The 19829-nt window shown below is 36.9% G+C and overlaps 1 protein-coding gene across 1 annotated transcript in view; it reads right to left on the bottom strand.

Annotated features, from left to right (window-relative positions):
* LOC117790235 (cardioacceleratory peptide receptor) overlaps positions 1–19829 on the bottom strand; it is a 34980-nt gene that overhangs the window by 5702 nt on the left and 9449 nt on the right. The window contains exon 2 of the mRNA XM_034629590.1: positions 13165–13608. Coding sequence (XP_034485481.1) covers positions 13165–13551 — 387 coding nt within the window. The 5' untranslated portion in view covers positions 13552–13608. The remainder of the gene's footprint in view (positions 1–13164; positions 13609–19829) is intronic.

Consider the following 19829-nt stretch of genomic DNA (forward strand, 5'->3'; position numbering starts at 1 on the left):
AGACGGATAGAGCGTAAGCAACTGGCGGTTGTGAAAAATTACCAAAATTATGTTGGCCAAAATTTTGGTTAGTTTGTTGGACACAGCTGCTTTGCTGGGGCTTCGAAAATGTGGTTAATGCTAAACGGGAAATTGTAAATGTCGGTAATAAGCCATTATTAGCCCATTTTGAAGCTGGTCTGTGAGTTATTAAGCTATAATATTCTACAGGGTGCAGATTATGGTTTAAATGTGTTGCATAAGTTACAACAATTATTTGTTAAGTACATATATAAAGATGTGCAACTCTTTTAAATATTATATTGTTAAAGAGTCTTATAAACTATAAGCTTTATTTAATTGTGCAGAAAAGGCATTCTCTTAATTCTTAAAATTCAATGCTCTCCAAACAATAAATAAAAAGTCAATTTAAGAAACTTATTTATTAGAGAGCACAAAGCAGCTTGACAACTGACCCAAAAAGAACACATCAATAAATTTAAAACCTAAATATTACAATTTTGCACAAGCGACTGGTAGATTCCCCTACCCCACAAGGAGACATTAATCAAATGAGCCGTGCGTAAATCTAAACGGCATGAAATACAGAAAAAAGATAAAAGCCGCAAAAGAAATAGATAGATGACTGCAAAAGAAATGAAGGACATTGGACATCAGTGCTAAATGTTGTTGTTATGCAAAAAATGAGCATAAATAAATTAAGGAGCACATAAATATTTACCCAAATGGCCAAAGCGGTTCCTTAAATATCGTGAAAAGGCCAAATTAAATTTGGCCCAAAAATAGCAGGAAAATAAACATAACTTACGCGCAGGACGAGGCACATGCCGGATTGACCAGACAATCAGTTTGTTGTCGAGTAAACAATAAATAGGGACACGCGCCTAGAACTATGCAAAACAAATTACACACGCAGGAGACTCCAGCTGAATGGAGGCGTATTTAGTTAAAATTATGACCGCACAAGCACATACGAGTACGTGGTATAGCAATTTGCATATATAAAAACAACATATACCCATAGTCGTAGGCAAATCATGATAGCCATGTTTCGAGTGCCGTAGTCAAGACGGGCATAAATTTGAATATTTTCCTTGCCATTTGACTTTGAGTGAGGTCTTGCTGAGGATGTCCAGTGCTAATTAACACATAAGCAGCAGACACATGACTATCTTCCTAATTCTCTCTATCTTCTTGCTTTATCGCTCTTACCATGCATCTAAGTATTCTATTGTAAGTATATCTGCCAAATGAAGCAAGCGTGACAACAGATTTGGCTGTCGTTTCACATCGCGTTATGTGTTGGGTCAGCAGATAAACTGTTGGGCAAAGTTGAAAACAAGACTGAAGATGCTGAACTATTAAATACCCTGCATAAAGATCTAAAGAATTCTATATATACTGTTAGACATTTTAATATATTGTTTACTTAAGAATAAATAGCATATATTATTAATAAAACACATTTACAACCTACATTCTAATTGATAAGTACACAGTTTTATTATATAATACATAATACACAGTAACAAAATTCAGGGAATTGTCAAACTGCATTGTTTTTAAGTAAGCAAACTTTCTGCTTTGATAACCTAAATATCATTAGATGCCAACACCAGTTTCTTATCTATCTCACAGGAAACTTTCTTCGCGAAAATCTTTGAAACTTTCGTAACTACCAGAAAGTTGCGCGTAAACAATTTTTAGTGCAGATTATTTGGTTTAAAGCTGCCAAAATCAACAATAAAATGTATTGAGCTGTTCTTCAAGAGCTGTCACTCGCATTTTGGCTTGACCATCAAACAAATTTAATTAGTATTTGTTGCACAGCTGAATCTTATGATTTATCAAAGCGCAGAGAACGTGAATGCTACTAAAGACGGCTTTAAAGAAAAATAATAGAAGAAGAATGCTGAGGAAAACCAAAGCAGTGAGTATAAAAACGGTGAAGCAATCGGCATCATAATAAGGTTTTTTTTTAATTTGAAATTCCACAACTGACAGTTGTCATAGGACAAACATATAGACCAACAGACAGAACAACAGCAACAAGAATCTTGCAAATACAACTACACTAAAATAAACAAAGATACACACATACAAACAGTCATACACAAACGCAGCAGGAAAAACGGAAGCTGGAAACGCTGCCGGAAATGCAGCAGCTTTATAAGGAAACAGCCCGGACAAGTTGGCAATTCAGAAAAAGAGACAGACAGACAGACCAAACTGAGAGAGCTGTGCAGGCAAGAGAAGGCTGACAGAGTACAGTGAGTCCTCTGGCAGTCAAGTGGCCATGGTCGCAACTAAAACTAGAAGCCCGAGTTGTTATTTCTGATTTTGTTGGTTTAACAGTTAACGGACTCACAGCTGTGGCAATGGGCGGCACTTGGCGGCTGACTTTGATTCTATTTAAAGCAAACAACTCGCAAATGATGCCCGTCTTTGCCTCGTCTTTGCCTTGCCTTATCCTTGTCAGAACAAGTAATTTGGTGTGTAAATGAAAAGTGTGTGTTGCCAGCTCGTGTTATGCAAATTGCTGCAGTGTTGTTGCCGTTGAGGGATTTACTACGTGTTAGCCCTTGGCCAAAATAGTTATGTGCAAAAAACTTAACTTTCTTCAGTCTTAGGTACTTTAAATACATATGCTCTAGAGTCAGAGTTGCCTCAACTGATGGCACTTTCTGGGGACTGCCAGTTAATGACTTGGCTAAAACTTTGTATTTTGGATTATAATTAAATCTGTTTCGCAGTTGAGAGAATTTTGCATAAGTTTCAGTTTAGAAGTTCAACATGAAAGGAAATATCTATTTACAAGTACTTATTTTTTGAAGTTCCTTAGCGAGTTAAAATATATGTAGAACGATTATTTAAATTGTGGTACTAATAACAAATATGAAAATATTAAGCAAGAATCCCAACGTTAATTAAGCAACTAATAAATTTCTTTTTAATTGTTGTTACGAGTACGATACAATTTTACATGAAACCTCAAAGTGAATCAAACAAGCAATGGGTTAATTGAATAATGTTATTTTTTTCAATATTAAATGTGAATCAAATGTCTCAATAAGTATGTGTATAAGTGTGTGTGTGTGGTTGTGCCAATGTGTGTGAGGGAGGGCATTATAAAGTGCTTTGAGTCATAGAAAAAAATGCATGGAGTGTACGTGCGATGCAAACCAAATACAAGCACGCACTTCATCATTTATGCACTCAGACACACATACACATACACATGCACACAACCACACACATAGTGCTAGTATGTCTGTGTGAGTGTTTGTCACTTTTGACATTGCTCACGTACTGTTACTCGCGCTGGCAACATTTTGCTTTTAAGTTTCTATTTCTTTCTTTTTGCGACTAAAATACCATTAAAGTAAATTATGTGGCAAATGACAAATGCAACGTTGAAAGCAAAGAGAAAACCGAGCCAAATGATAGAACCACAAAACTTTGGAATGATGTATAACAGTTCATGTATTTCGACAATTGTTTAGTTTAACATGGAACGCACCGCAACGCAAAAGTTTCTTAAACATTTTCCACGCTCGTCATCTGTCAGAATGAGTAGCGCTCATAAAAACCAAAAAACACCTTCGGGCCAATGGAACTGTCAATGGCAATGAGCTCTGCCAAGGGGATGTTTGTTCCAATTTTATTGGAATTCCGTAAATGCTGCTCATATCGCATCCCATATGACGCTTTTCCGTTTTACATATTGTTTACCCCTGTTCTCTTTTTTTCACAGTTACTTCCGTCACTTTGATGTGGCTGCTGGCAAAGGCGTTGAAAATGCATTCGCTGAATTGTCGAAATTAAATTTCCACGAATTTGTTAGTGGTTCTTTTTTATGAAGATGCTGTTTTAATAAACAACTGATTGATGATGCTGTTAATGAATTATATGGATATTGTTGAGTGCAATATTGAAAGATATAAATTAATGAATTCCCTCTTCATGAGATGTACTTTTTTGTTTGTTTTCTGTGGCCTTTATTATAAACTTTATTTGAATATAAAATTTCAATAAAAGTACGGCGTGAATGAAATTAAATTACTATATCAAAAAATATGCTGCAGATTGCAGTGGTTCACTTGTTCCTCTCCCTCACCTCTGCGCTCCCTCCCAATCTACTTTCACGTTTTTTACTTCATTAACTTCAAAGTGTCGCACAATAAAAACAATATTCATCATCATGAAATTTTCTGAAGTCATTTAATTTAATTTAATTTAATTTAAAGTGCCACAATTCATTGCATACTTTGGTGCGTTGTCAACTGCTGACGCTGACCTAGTTCCGCTCGGACGACTAGCTGTTGTTGACGGGTTTCAGCTAAAGTCGAGTACTCGTATTCGAGTTGAAAACGAAGTTTTTGCCATAGTTGTATTTCAAGTATTTACTGAGCATCATTTCGTTGTTGGTTGTCGCCTTTGCGTTTTTCATTAAGCGCATTACGAGCTGACATAAAAGCAATTCAAGAAGGATAAAAGGATGAAAATTTGCCCACTTTAAAGCCATCCTCCAAGTATCTCATCTTTTATGCTTCCTCGCTTTGCATGCAATTTATGTTAGTATTACTTACGAGTATTATTACTGCAGTTCACATTCTGTTGCAATTATCTGGCTTGGTCTCGGTCCTTAGGCGCGGATTTCAACGCTTTTGCCATTTGCATAATTTACAATTTTCGCTTGCGTTTCGGCAACCATTTTTACGATTTTTTAAGTGCCCCTGGGTCGCGTCTGCATTTCTTTTTTCTCTTCTTTTCTCGTTCTTATTTTGTTTTTGTTTGTGTTTCAACGACCTTCTGGCTGAGTTTATTTGTATTTTTTTTTTTAAAGTTTCTTACAGCTGCATGCACCTAGACAAAACAGCAGGCGACTATGTCTGTTGTCTGTGAGTGTGTATGAGTGGGCGCTTCCGTTTCCGGCAAAAACTTGTAGCACACTTTGCTGGGCTTGCTCTTGCCTGCATGTAGCTCATACGCACCGTGGCCGCGGTGCATGGCAGTTAAAATGTAATTGACTTGGGTTATGTTAAATTTATTGCCTGGCAGCTCATTCGCTGTTGCCAATGCTTATGCATGCAAATTGTCATTGCAATGACGTGCAAGTGTTGCTCCTTTTTTTCATCCTCACCAACTAGTTTTTTTCATTTTCTCACATTTTTGTGCAACGCTTTCGTATTTGTATTTGGAATATTGTCAGTGCCTGCCACATGAACTGAGTGGCATTTTGTGCTTATGAAGTAAAATTAAATTTTGCTTTTTGCATTATATTTCTCTCTTTCCGGCTGACAAGTGTGGGTGTATGGGTGTGTGTATGGGTGTGTGCCAGCAGTTCCATTGTTCTGGTTGTACTCTTATCTTACCAGAGCTTATTGTTATCCCCGCCTACAGAACAATATGCTCTTGTGTCTGTCATTAGGACAACTTCCGCAATGATTACAAATAGCAAATGTATCTCAAAGACAAATGTGCACTTACTTTCAGTGATAACTGCCTTTTACTGGCTATTTAAATACCCATCCCGTGGTTTCTTTTGTGTATTTTGTTAAATGATTTGTACAAGAAGCTGAAAAATACATACAATACATGGAATTTACCAGAAATGTTTTCTATATCGATGTTAGAGTGTAGAAATTATTTAATGGAGTCAATGTTTATTTTTCTGCATATTGAGCTATTTGATACTGCTTGGATAAAACAGCATTGGTGCTCATCAATCGGCATAAATTATTCTTGAGAAACATTAGCAAAGGCAGATAGATAATACAGTATCATTACAACAATTTGTATAAATTTTAGATTTTTTAAAACCTATATATTTGAAGCAATAGCGATTATCTTATTGAGCAAAATGTAACCTTCGTCAATAATCGATTCATTTTTGGCATTTAAAAGGTTAAATTAATGAACAGAAAGCATAGAAGTTGCATACAAAAATAAACTCCTTTTTACCATAAATGTGTAAGCTTTATAAATATATTGTGTAATTTTATCTTTTTATAAAACTTGCTTAATGTCAAAAATATTGGATTTGTTTATTTAAGGTAACATTTAAGTATGTGTGTATTTAGGTTACCTTTGATTGGATTCTTATTTGTTGTTATTTTACAAAAATTCCCTTTGCTAAATACAAACATCAGAAAAATTATAAGAAACGAGTACATATTGTCAACAAACAGGACATCAGATATGCCTTTGAGCGCTGATTGTGTTTTGGCAAGCATTCCAAAATGATAGCAATAGCAACAATGGGCTGGCAAGAAAAATGTCAACTCCATGCTTGTGGCGTGTGGCATGTGGCATGTGTCATGTGGCAGTTTCCCCTCAGTTATCTTCATCCCCACCCTCCCCTGGCGACGTCTGCACCCGCTCCCTGGCGAGCTTGCAAAATACAAATCAATTAGGCGTTAAAAAGAATATACAAATGGCAGGGTACCAAAGACCCAATCCCTCTAGACGGACAAACACTCTGACATATGTACATATCTGTGCGTGTGTGTGTGCGTGTGTATGTGTGATTTTTATTTATTTGCTGCTCCAGATCTTTGTGGAAGCCCTTGGCGACGCCTACTTAATGGTTATCAGTGAAAACGCCATTAACGCCACGTTGATTTATTGCAATTTAATTTTGTTTCAATTTGGCCATGTTCGAGTATTTTATTTCACAAATTATGTGCAGACACGATTGGGGCGTGGCCAATCCCTTAGATGTGTAGGCGTGTAGGCCACTGGTTATTTATAGCGCCGGGCACATGATTTACTCTTAATGTGGACAAACTGCAAACTTTTCTTAAACTTTGCTTACAGATTACCCAGTAAATGTAGAAATTTTTATTGCCAGACAATAAAATGACAGACTTATCGTATTTCCAATTTGTCTTTAATTGATTTGCTTGTTTATTTTTTACGGCTTTTTTATAGCTTCACATTAAGTTTCCGATTACTTTGCAAATTTGGCACATTTATTGAGCAAATGCTTTCGATTTCTTCAGTTTGAATTTTAACTTCCTTTGTTTTATTCAAAAGCTAAACATTTCTTTGAGTTGCAGCTCAAATAGCACAACTAGCGTACAGCAATTTAAACTGAGAGAAAGTCGAGGGAAAGCACTAACTTTTCGCCTTTGTGTGCTTAACATATAAAGTTGCGCCTTTGTGTATACTACACATCTTGGCATGTACTTAGCATGTCCTCGAAAAGAAACATAATACGAGTATATGCAGAATTGTATTAAAGATTCTTGTGGTTTCATTTAATACCGAAAAGAAAAGTATTCTAGCATTTTCCCGCGATATTGATGGATTGTTCTTTTTATCTTTAATTATTTATTGCTTTTATTTCGAAACTTAAAGTATATTTAAAGCAAATATAAATTGAATCAAAATAATTTGCCATAATTAAAGACAGTAAAAAGGAAACTTTATCTATGGTGTAAGACAGTATTTATATTTGTTTACTGTGCACTCCATTAGCAGTTTTACAGTTTGTTACTCACACAATCAATTGGAGCTTTAATCACCACTCGGTATTTGTCAGAAAAGTTGAGAACCCCTTTTAATTGTGTACATTAGCCAAACAAAAATATGGGGTTCAAAGTTCAAGCATGACAAATAAACCAACAGTCATCTTTAATAGCCATTTCCCCCAAAACAGTCAGCAAGATCCATGGGAATATATTTGTGAAATTAACACTTTCACTCATTCTTGAAGTTATTGCCATTGTTTGTCTGTCGTATAATTTGACAAAACGTCTCAAACTGGCCACTGAATGGGGGCTGATGGGGTGTTAATGGTAGATGCCAAAGTCAAGTCGCAAATTATTGCAATTAGTTGGAGAAATCGTCTATTGATTTCGTTGGTCAAGTGACACTTGGGAATTTGAGCTATGAGTTTGTTCTTAGCTGAAAAGTGTCAAATATAAATGATAAGGGAAGACATTTCAAAGAATGATAGAGAGAAGATAAGAGAGAGAGAAGAAAGGGGTCATTGAACCAGAGTAAACGTGGCGTATGAGCAATGAACTATGGAATGTCAGAGACCGTGCTAATGCACGGTTAATGAGTTGTCAAAAATCAGTGAAGCTAAAGATAATGAACTCGAATCAAAGAAAATGAAAGTACACTTCAAGATACAACTGGCGGAAGTGCATTGACACTGAGAAAGAATAAATAATATCCGTAAGACGACTATTTCATAAGGTTGCCAAACAACAGCAACAACAACAACAACAATCATAGGTACATCATCGAGAGCACGCACAACCACAGAATCGAGAAGCTGAGCTGGACACGACCAGATCTTGATGGCAACAAATCCTAATGCTTATAAATCGCTATGACGCACATTCAGCTTGCCGAGGCGACGTGCCAGATAAAACTCTTGTCAAAATGTATTTTATGGCAAGCAGAGCCTTGCGGCTTGCCTCGTCCAATGTTGCACGTTGCCTGTCGTGTTAGTGTGTCTGTGTCTGTCTCTGAGGTTAATAAAATTGATGTTGCGTCCATTTCATTATTTGGCTAAGGGCAAATAATGTTGTTAACTCATTTTTCGCCTACCAGTGCACACTTCCCATGGGTAACATTGAACGCATTCCTAGCTTATTGTCCTTGTGGTCATCTTATTGTGTCAACAGAGGTACGGGCTAAATGCAATTAAGACCAACTATGCGAGTCTGTGGCTGTTGTCTCGAAAAATGCTTTAATTTGTGTTAAAGCACTGCAAGTGTAATTAATGCCACGCCCTCCTCACATATGCTTATTTACAGCTCCAAGTGCTGGCCAAATACTTCAAGCCCTGACAATAAACAAGATGCCAGCTCAGCTCAGCTCCTCTGTTCCTGCCTCCATCTCCGTGGCCTGCCCGTCTGTTGTCCTTGCGCAAATTCACGCTCACAAGCCGCTTATTTCTGCTGCCCACCAGTGATGACAATTTGGCCTTTTTTCGGATAGATTCGTACAATTTTTAACTGCTTCTATCCGAAAATCAGGCCAAGTTAATTTAGCAATAACAAAATTAAGAAATTTAAATGATATTTTGACCATAAAGTAATTGTTTATATCATACAATTTTCAATTATATATTAAAGTATATTTTATTTTCTGAAAATCTTCAGATTGCGTCGGCACAAGTCGTGTTGCCATCTTTGTCAATAACCTGATAAATACCTAAAGCAAATTGGAGCCACGGCGGCATATGACTTAAAAGAAAAGGCAGAGGGGAAAATATTAATTTCAAAATAATCAGGGGTACCCTAAAACTGTTAAATTAAATAAATAAAAAATTTTGTGCTATTTTCTGTTCCTATTTTTTATTTTTTCAGCCTTTTTTCCCTGGCATCACTGCTGCCCACTGCCACAGCATTGCCGACTTGTGGCAAATTAAATTGTTAAAATGGGACTAACGTCTCTTTCCCACTTTTTCAACTCACAACCTTCAGTTAATGATGACGCTTTGTGACCGCTAAGCGTTTAACCTTCAGACACTGCGTCGTCGAGACATGTGATATATATATATTATTATATTTTACATTTACTTTGCTTTCTGCTTTTTACACATGCTAAATTTTTTTGCTTTGCAAACAAGCTTAAGACACATTTTGATGGCAGATTAATGAGTTCTTGTGAGCAACGCCTTTCGTTTAATCTTATTACTTCAACAGACTAACTGGTATTATCGGTATAAAGAACAGTTTTTAAGCTGAGTAAAATACAAATTTCAAGTTATTTAAGATAATGATTTTGTAATACAATTTCATCTACTTGTAGATTATTATGTTAATATTTGCAAAGTCCAGTCTCTTAATTTTGAATCTACTTTTGCTGATTAAACGTGAACCATAAGTTCATTCGCTATTATATAAGCTGTCCTCAAATTTCGATAAACAGCTCAGAATGAAGCCCGTAAGAAACAAAGTATATTGAATGTGATGCCGTCTTTTGAAATATTAACAGGTAAACACATTTATTAAAATTTGCAATATTTTTTGTAATACTTGACAAAGCGCCAATTATTGTTGGCCTTTGAAAGCCAAGGGCCGTCCTTTGAATGGCCATTATTTACTTATATATCAAGTAATAAATGCATATACATATATATAGCACAATGTGACATCGAACATGAGCAGACTAAAAATAAATGTGGAATATGAAGAACAAGTACTTTAGGTCCTTGAGACATCTGACGGCGCAGAAGGCTCAGCAAGTCTGAGTATAACACCCCAGGAGGCGGCATTGAGTAACGACCATCAGGGTCATTAGCGCCACACACATATGTGATTATCTGGCCAAAAAGCCTGACCAGTGGGCGACTATGTCTGCTGATTAAACTGATAAAAATGGCCACTGGCAAAATTAAATTTTTAAAGTCAAGCCGAAGAGTTTGTGCGTGCTTAGAAAACAGTATGTAGCAACAGTATTCGCCCACATGCCAGTAAGTAATAAGCTTGGAAACGCGCTCGTCATTGGCCAGCGCTGGGAAAGTGCTACAAATGCTTCCAGGCCAAAGTATCCTATTTAAAGCTGGCGCTCAGCACACAAACAATACGAAGAGCTCTGTGTGCGTCTGCATAATATGGTTCGATTTTGCCAGCAAACAAACATAAAATGGCGCAATGTTTTCCTTTTTGCTGCTGGCTAATCGAACGTGTGTGTGCGTGTGATTGTGTTTGATTGAGTCGAGAGAGAGAGAGAGAGAGAGAGATAGAGTGAGAGAGAGCATGTGGAAAGTTACAGCAGCTAGCAAGGAAAAGCTACATGCACATCAAATGAAATTGTAGCTCATTCCACGCAGCCACCTTCATCGGGCTGGGATACGTACGAGTGTAAGCATTCTCGCACATTGGCAGCATTGCAGTACAGTATTTGAGTTGGCCATGGTCAAAACTTGCTCATGGATTTGGCTGCGAGCTGGCATATTTGACTTTGTGTAACCTTTCGGACGTCCAGCTTAGAGTATGGTGCAGTTGTAATTGGCATATCTGTGTCAGAGTCGTCAACAGCTCGATGTGTCAGGATTAGACCTCAGGGTGTGTGTCCTTGCAAATGCGTATGTGAAAATGGACTTGTTGATGGGCTACAATGAATCTAATATACTAAATCCAGCTACAGTTTATTGCGCTAATTTTAGCTACGCATCCATTTATGACAACATTTCCAAATTCAGGTTCCACGTGTCGTATACGCAATGTAAATGTTGTGTAAGCTATCATATACTGATTGTCTTATGATTAACTACTTGGCCTGTGCTTACATTGCATAACAAATCACTTCATAATGGTTGTAAATGTGTTAGATTGCCATAAAAGTGGTCAAGTATATCCACACTTAAACTATTTATATTTTAAATCTTTTGCAGCTGACAGTGGCCATCAAAGGCACCTCATCTTAAAAGAATCAAGTAAACAATACCGGTTCAGTAACCTCTTCATGCCAACAATTTTTATAACCTTTTATCCTGCAGTAGAGAGTTGTGTTGATAGATTATCTCGAACCCGTCACCTATAACCCGTTATCCAATTATGTGTCACACAGACGTTTTTGAAATTCTTTACTTCTTTTTCTAGGTAAAAAGGCGAATATAATTCTATTTATTTATTTTTCATTTTCTAATAGCAAATTGTTTAGTCTACGGGTTGAGCGTTGAGAAAGGATATATCAACAGTTGGGCCTTGCAATTTTTTCTAATAATGTGATACTTTTTATTTATTTGTTTTGCTTTACCTTCACAAAATAACTCCTATGTCTGCGCAGAAATCAAAGAAAATATTCTCTTTTTGGTAAATAAAGAACGGATTCTATAAAGCTGACAGTAAATTCATTTACCTTTACTTTGTAAAAAATATGTATTACCAACTGTTGACCTATGACCACAAATGTATTGAAAAGTAGCTGTTTCTTTTGACAAATACAGTATCTCAAAGTGTGAATGAAAAACCAAACTTGAAGAGCGTTGAGTTGAGATGAAGTTGAATTACATACATATATGTTTACCACTTGCGGTTCTCTTCAATAAAGAATATCCTCTCGGATAGGTCTCATAAAAACTATTACTCAAATCAATAAAGGCTTGTGTTCTGGACCATCTTTTTTTTTATAACTTTGTTTGCCAGACAGGATGGAGAGATCTGTCGGGTCTTTAATTTTACTCTGTGTTTGCCATATGTTGTCTGGATTTATATGTGGATACTGCCTCTCGTTTTCTCAATTTTTTTGTTGTTGTTTGTGGTCCTCATTTAAATAAACCCAAATTTATGGCGTACACACGCACACTCTTTGAGCGATTGGTGCGTTTTAACTTGGCTTACTCTGCATATATGGTGGAAAGTTGGAGACATGGATGTTTTTTTTGGGTTTGAGGCTATTTCCGTTCTAACAATGGCTGCTCGTTGGCGTGATTTATACGACGCAGCGTGTGGAGATTTCATTACATTTTCAATGCGTGCTACACTTACTTGGGAGAGTTTTTTCCCCATATTTTTAGTCACGCCGCCTCCGTTGCAAATAACGGAAGTTTAGCCTAATCGAAGTTGTTGTCACGACTTGCGACCGCTGATTGATTGCCGGATTGATAAGCCAGCCGACTGGCATGCAAATTGACTTAAAGTTAGCCCGAGATCGTATTGACAGTCTGCCCAATTTTAATTTGCAGCTGAGAAACAAATGACATTTGCCTTTTATTGTTTGTCGTTGCCGTTTTGTCTCAAATTGAAGTTTGTCTCTCACACTTACCCACAAGAAGTCGAGTAAAATTCAAATTTGTATCAAAAACATGGCAACATCTGCGTCTTCTGCTGTTTCTCGTCTTTTTCACTTTGTGGCAAACGAATAAAAATATAAACTTTGTAGTTTGAAATCAAAGTCATGCAAATGCATAAAGAATGCGAGGGTGGTATGAACAGTTTTTATTATTAAATACAAAAAAAGCCTTAGTTACGGAACTGTTTTCTTCAGAAATTTTCAAGCGACCCACGTAGCTGAACTTTTTGAAATATCAATTGAATTGATAAAAATTGACACAATGCGAGTGGGCAGCTGCACTTCCAGTTGGAGTAGAGTCTTCGTCTTTGACTTCTTTCTCGCATTCAATGCATAAATTATTGCTGGGGCAGATGAGCTCCCTCTAAAGACAATGATACTGTAGAGTTTTGCGACACTTACCTCATAAAAGTAGAACGAGTTCAAGTTGTCCAATTCGCCCGCATGTGGCGCTGTTAAGTTGTTGCCCACAGTTGCCGTCTGGAAGTCGCTACCTGTGGATGTTGTTGTAGCCGTCGCTGTTGTTGCTGTTGCTACTGTTGTTGTTGTCATTGTCGCCGCTGTCGTCTGGACTGAGCTTGCGGTCGTTGGCGTTGGCGCCAACATCACGTGTGAAACCGCAGGTGTGAAATATGTCAGATTAACTGCAGCCTCCACTGGCAATGGAGCTGCTGTGCCACTGAACGTCAACTGGCTGGCATTGGACGCTTGCGGAGATGGCAGCATGCCCGACGATACAGATGCCAATGTATAATAAAGCGAGCTATCGAATAGCCTCAGATGCAACATTCTGCCTTTGTTTGAAGCTCGACTTAAGTGTGAGCCATTGCCACCTAGAGATAATACCTGTAATGTAAATTAATGAAATATTTAAGATAATTGTCAGAGAAATATCAAGTAAACTACTAAGTACAATTGCTTTGCTTTAAGACCCCCATAAGTACTAGTATTTAAAAGGCACTCAGATGACTCAAATAAAAATATGCATAATAAACGATTTAAGTACTTGCCACATATTTGCCACTGCCAGCATGGCTTTCTGTTTATATATTTTTGCCTGTTTCGCTGGATTAATTTAGCTTATGACACCAACGGGCAGGTTGTGTACTGAACCTTGTTATAAACCTGGCGCCGTATGTGACATTTACAGGTGCCAAAGTTTGACGCCAAATGAGGCTTAGGTGCGATGAGGGTGAACATAAAAAAAACCCCAATGTTCAACTTTTGAACTTATTATGGTATGAGAAAATAAATTAATTGCTAAAATTGTTTCAATATTGTTTGAAGCTTAAAGAGCAACTAAATAGATTATGAGATTAAATTATTGAGAGAATAAGAAAATAAGAACTCTTTCATTAAAACAAATTGCTATATATGCTATTCAAAAGTTTCTTTTAATTTCTATATTTGCACCAGAATGATTCTGTAAGCATAATGCGTATGTTGTCCAATTAAACCCATATTATCACACACACCCACACGTTCATTCAGTGAGCTGGAATGGCACGTATCAGGGTAAATTATCAGCATGTCACTAATTGAATTAAACATGTGCAAGACTTGGGACCTTTGGCCATGCAACTGATTGTTAGATGTCCATTGCTGATAACAATAACTTAAACAATTAGCTTGTTACCAACAATAGCCATGTCCTGGAGACACGCACGTCTGTGCACCCCAACGTCAGCCAAATATATTCTGAACTTTTCTGTGGCCTCAAAACTTATGCATACATATGCGTCGCTGTCTGTGTATCTGTCTATCTGTCTGTCTGTCTGTCTGTCTGTCTGCCTGCTGAGCGCCTGTGTATAACTGTCTGGTGTGACCTTTGACAGCGGCTTAAAATTAAAAACGTTAGCGTTACAATATGTCAACTTATTAGCCACAAACTGTGGCTGTGGCTGTGGCGGCGCAGCTGCGGCGAAACGTGCATGAAGTTTGCAAATAAATTTTATTTTAAATTCAAACTTTGTAGCAAAGTATTTGGCTCACTAATGCGAGCACGCAACTATTTTGGCAATGATTTATTAGTACATACACCTCTTGGGAGGAGGCGTGTCTAAATTCCCTTGCACCCGAGGGCTTTTGTGCTGCCTGCCTTCGTTTTGACAGATTCAATTTAGTCGAGTGCCTGCCACTTGGGAGGCGGTTGGAAATGCTCACATGTCGCCACTTTCGATTCTTATAAATTTATCACTTTTTATTGCATTTTAGATGCGCATAGTTTCATTTATTATTTGTTTTTGTTTTTTTATGTCGTTGTACTTTCATTTTGGCGCATTGCCAAAAATGCTTTGCAGTGTCTGTTTTATGTTTTATTCACTCGTGCTATGTATAAATGTCATCCAAGTCGTTACCCATGTTTTATCTCCCTCCTCTCTCCATCCTCAATCTCCCTCTCTCTGTGATGTGGCGCCTTTGTGGGTGCTGAAAATGTGACGGGCTACCATTAAATCATTACACAAAATGCGCCACTAAAATGTCATTTAAGTCCAAACGCTTTGATGTGCTTTATAAAATATTGCGCATACGCAGAGCTGCATTTCATTTGCATTGTAATATTTTAAAAACTAAAAACTGAAACTTATAACATATAAACGAAACTTAGGACTGCAAATAGTGTAACTTTTTGTTTGACATTGTGTTGCGTTTTAACTTAGATAAAAAGAGGAGTTTTAAACTAAATAAAATTGTATTCAAAGTTAGTTAGTTAATTAAGCTTATAACACTTTTAATACACTCGTACTCTTCCAATTAGTTTTATACATTTAAATTTGATTGTTATGCATTATAAATCATATAGTGCTCACTTCTGCCTAAAACTAATATATAAACCTTTTTTTACCAATATTTTTTTAAGTGTGACTGACAATTGGCTATGCAAATTTGCAGACTATATTTCGACTTATATATCGCCTTACTGCGTGCATATGTAAATTGGCAAAATCGCTTTGAAGAATCATTCAGCTCAACCCATTTGGACTTTGCATAATAAGTTTGGCATTAAAGTTTCAGGCTGCTGCTGTTAATGCGCATTTAATTTGCATGCAAAATATAAGGCAAAGCTCTTTTCATCGGATAGACCCGATTTGATATTGGAGTGAAAAGAAATTGGTAGAGAGAGTTTGGGAATGATGCCAAGACGTGGTTGAGTATGAATTTTATTTTATTTGTTTTGCAATGCGCTTTGGTTCAAATTGATTGACATATTTTGACTAAGCTGTCAGCCAAAATGCAGACAGTTCCAGACTATAAGAAGTCAAATCTAAGCTACGACATTTTTTTATATTTTTATGTATATAAAAATGTTTTTTGGAGCTGCCTTTGGCAGCTTGTCGTTGTTGCTATCACAATTGGCGTTAGTGTCAAGAAGCATTCAATTTGATTGGAGAAATCAGTGCAGAAATTGCTCAAGTGAATGCAAGAGCATTTTGGATTTGTTAGCATTTCCACTGATGCTGAAGCTGTAACTTATGATACTACTGCTAGAGTGCTTTAAATCTAAAAACTTTAAAGAAATGCAGAAGGAGAAAGAGCGAGAGAGTTTGGTGTGTAATCAATGCAGAGATTCTCACTAGAAATCCGACAATCTGACTATCAGACAATCTGACAGCTTAAGAGCAGACACTTTTGCCTTGCTTTGTTGCAAAAACATTCAATGGAACACTGTGCAACGCTGCGTATGCGTCATAAAACTCCAATGCAGCTGTTGCTGTTGTTGCTTACTGCTTACTTTACTGCCACTTGCACCATATTTATATATTGTTTTTTGTTTGTTTCTTTTGAAGTCAACCGCTTTGGGTATGCCATTAAACCATTACGTTGTCTGCTGTTGTTGCTGTCGCTGCTGTGTTGTCTTTAATGTGTCCTGTGACAATTGTCGAGCACATATTGCTGAGTGGCGGAGGTCATGTCGTGGCGACGCCATTCTGCCTCAAAATGATAAATTGATTTCATTGCTAAAATATGACTGCAACATGGACGGAGTACCAACTTTATTGGGTCAACAGATCGTCCACGTTGTATCTGTTGTATTTCCCTTTATTTTCATTCTTTTTTTTTATTTTAACTTATGGCTTGCTTCGTGCACTTTACGTTATGTTTATGGCTACTACTCTGCAATCCTCATCATATGTGCAATTGCAGTTCATGGCAATAAGCACAATAACGACAAAAGCTTAGTATTTCATTTCAATTTTATGGAGCGTGACGTGTGTTTGCGGCATAAAGAATAATTGGCAGAGAATAAAACCATGGGGAGTTGACAGGACCGAAATCATTTTTTGTTTTTTTCGCTAGCTCTTCTCCAATTTCATTTATATATAAACTTACTTAATAAGTAACAAACCACATAAAATTTAAATATATTTACTTTGGTATCGGATGGCACCGCTGGCGTGCCTTTGTCTTCTAACTGATTTGAATACAGTCTCTAGAGTCTCTCTCATAGAAATTTGTATTCTTGTAGCGATTAGATAAATGTAAATTTTTAATGCTTTTAGCTTTATCGAAATGATCTTGAATCTACAAAAATGTTCATGTTTCAAAGTTAACGCAAATGACTTTCCATAATTCAACTTAATATTATATTATTATATAATAATATTAATATTATTATTAAACGAAGACTATAGATGATTAATTTAAAAAAAAATTGTATGTATTAAACTTAACTCAAATGACTTTATTAACATTTCAAGTATATTTTAATATTTCAATAATATAACCCATTATTATTATTGTTAATGGTATCTAAAATTTTATCTGTCTGTATTAATAAACGTGGTTTATGTATATTGTATAAGCTGTTTTTGGGATGATTTATTATGTGCTTCACGGCTTATCTCTTGTTGACCACAGTCTTTAAATACCAAAGATAGCACTCTCTTTGGTAATGGCAGATTTCAGTTTGTACTGGCAAACACTTAGAGCCTGTTAATGCGACTGTCGCGCGACTTAAGTAGCCACTAATTTGAAATCCAAATGACAGGCAGACATAGTTGCACGTTAAGTCGAACAAAACCTTTGGCTTATAAATGCTTTGGATACAGCCAAGTCGGCCCGTTATGCTGTCTCGACGGTAACAGCAAATGAAATTTGCTTATGCCGTGTATTCTGAGAGTAAAATGGGTATATTGACTATCATGAAACAGGAATTACTGATAAGAGAAGAGTTCGCTTATTTTCGGTATTTAAATATATGTAGCATTCTTTTAGGCGTTCAGTTTGTTAACATACCCAGCTAGTTCTCTGTAATACCTTAGGGTATCTCTGGGTTGTGCACTTAGTTACAGCAAATATTCTTAGTTGCTTAAATGGTAAATAGAAGACGCAACAAAATTGAAAAAGTCGTGGTAGGAGTCGTGAATGAAACTTTTGCGGCGCCTCGTCCTGTGTCTTAAACTTCGTTCGGTGTTCCCAATGGCCAAAATGCCGACGCGTCTTTCGATGTGCGGCATTGAATGGCGTTTTATTTTATTATTACACACAGGTGCTTGTGCATTTATATTCAAATTTGTAGCACCTGTAAAACAGTTTGCGAAACAATGATGCCACACCAGACCAGACTAGGTCAGACCAGACTAGAGCAGACGAAAGCCAGAGGACGAAGGGTACTCGAGGAGTATGGGTATGCCATCGCTGTCTGGCTGTCGGGCTGTCATCTACACACACCCAGCATGTATGCACACACACACGCGTACACACAAATGGTATGCGTGTGTGTCTGTTGCTACAGCTGATGCAAAGTTCGACAAATATAAATATGTAACACAAATCGCATCAAAACATTTGCCACTCGAGATTAAGTTTACATTGAGAGGCAACGGTAAATTTAAAGTTTGTACTTTTATCAATGAACAGACATTATGATTATGACTTGGCCGAAAAGGTTTTTGGCTTACACGTGTCTGGGACGTCGGTCCACTTGTGAAGTTCGGTTAAGGCGAAATACATGATTTTGCTCTCTAAGCTGACAGCCAAAGTTGGGAGCACTTAATATACCAACTACGACAATACCAATGCCAAAAGAGTAAAAGAAAACGAATATGCGAATAAGAAAATAAAAATACGTATACGACATGTTGCCTAGACATTCTGTGTGGGCGCTGGCTTTCTTTTTGCTTTGCCATGCATATTCCTGAGTTTATTTAAAGCCTGGCTAAACAAAAAAAAACAAGAAATTGATAAAGCCATGCCAGTGCTGATATGAAGCTGATTTATTAATAACTTTCAAAAAATATTATACTTATTATGTGCTCTTATTTTCGTCTGCCTGTCAAAACGTCAACAGCTAATGTTATTTTGTTTTCTAAAGACACTTGTGTGTCGCTCTAGGCCAAATAGAAAAACATACATTTTGTATGAATGACATTTGTTGAAATTTAAATGAAAAGCTCATGTAAATTGATACTTTAACAATGCCTTGAGCTATGCATAGACGTGTTTGTTTGATCCGAGCATTAAATGGACTTTGCTAGACAGTTTTCGAACAGTTTAAGCGCCTGCCAAGTGGCCAGCCATATAACCAGACCGAAAGCCAATTCCGAGGACGAGTTAAAGCTAAGGGATAAGAATGAGAACGGAGAGACACTCGAGTGTGGCCGCTAAGCGCCTGTATTGAATGTTTACATAAAAACGATTCGCACCTGCACGAGGTGGGAAAAAACAAAGGCATAAATTAAGTGAAATAATTTAATTCATAGGAAGAAATGAACAAATGAATGAATGTCGGTTGCGGGATGCTGCCCAGCCAGGCCCATTTGGCCAAGCCTCTTAAGTCAATTATAAATAAATTATGCTGCCTTTAACAAATACTTGACTGCTGAGACTGCTGAGGTATAAACGGGGGTCGTTAATTAGCGAGGAGTGGGTAAATGTCTGCCGAGAAGGTCTTATTATTATTATTTATGTATGTTTCAGCTATGCAGTGCAGTTAATTGTTTCACAATGCGAATGAGTTGTGAGTGTTACATTAATTTTCTCTACCCTGACAGCTAACAGAGCAAGTTTCCTTTAAGCAATTCCCAAACCTAATCAGCTTTATAAAATATGCAAGAATTCTATAA

This window comes from Drosophila innubila (assembly GCF_004354385.1).
Source record: "Drosophila innubila isolate TH190305 chromosome 3R unlocalized genomic scaffold, UK_Dinn_1.0 2_E_3R, whole genome shotgun sequence".
Taxonomy (NCBI): Eukaryota; Metazoa; Arthropoda; class Insecta; order Diptera; family Drosophilidae; genus Drosophila; species Drosophila innubila.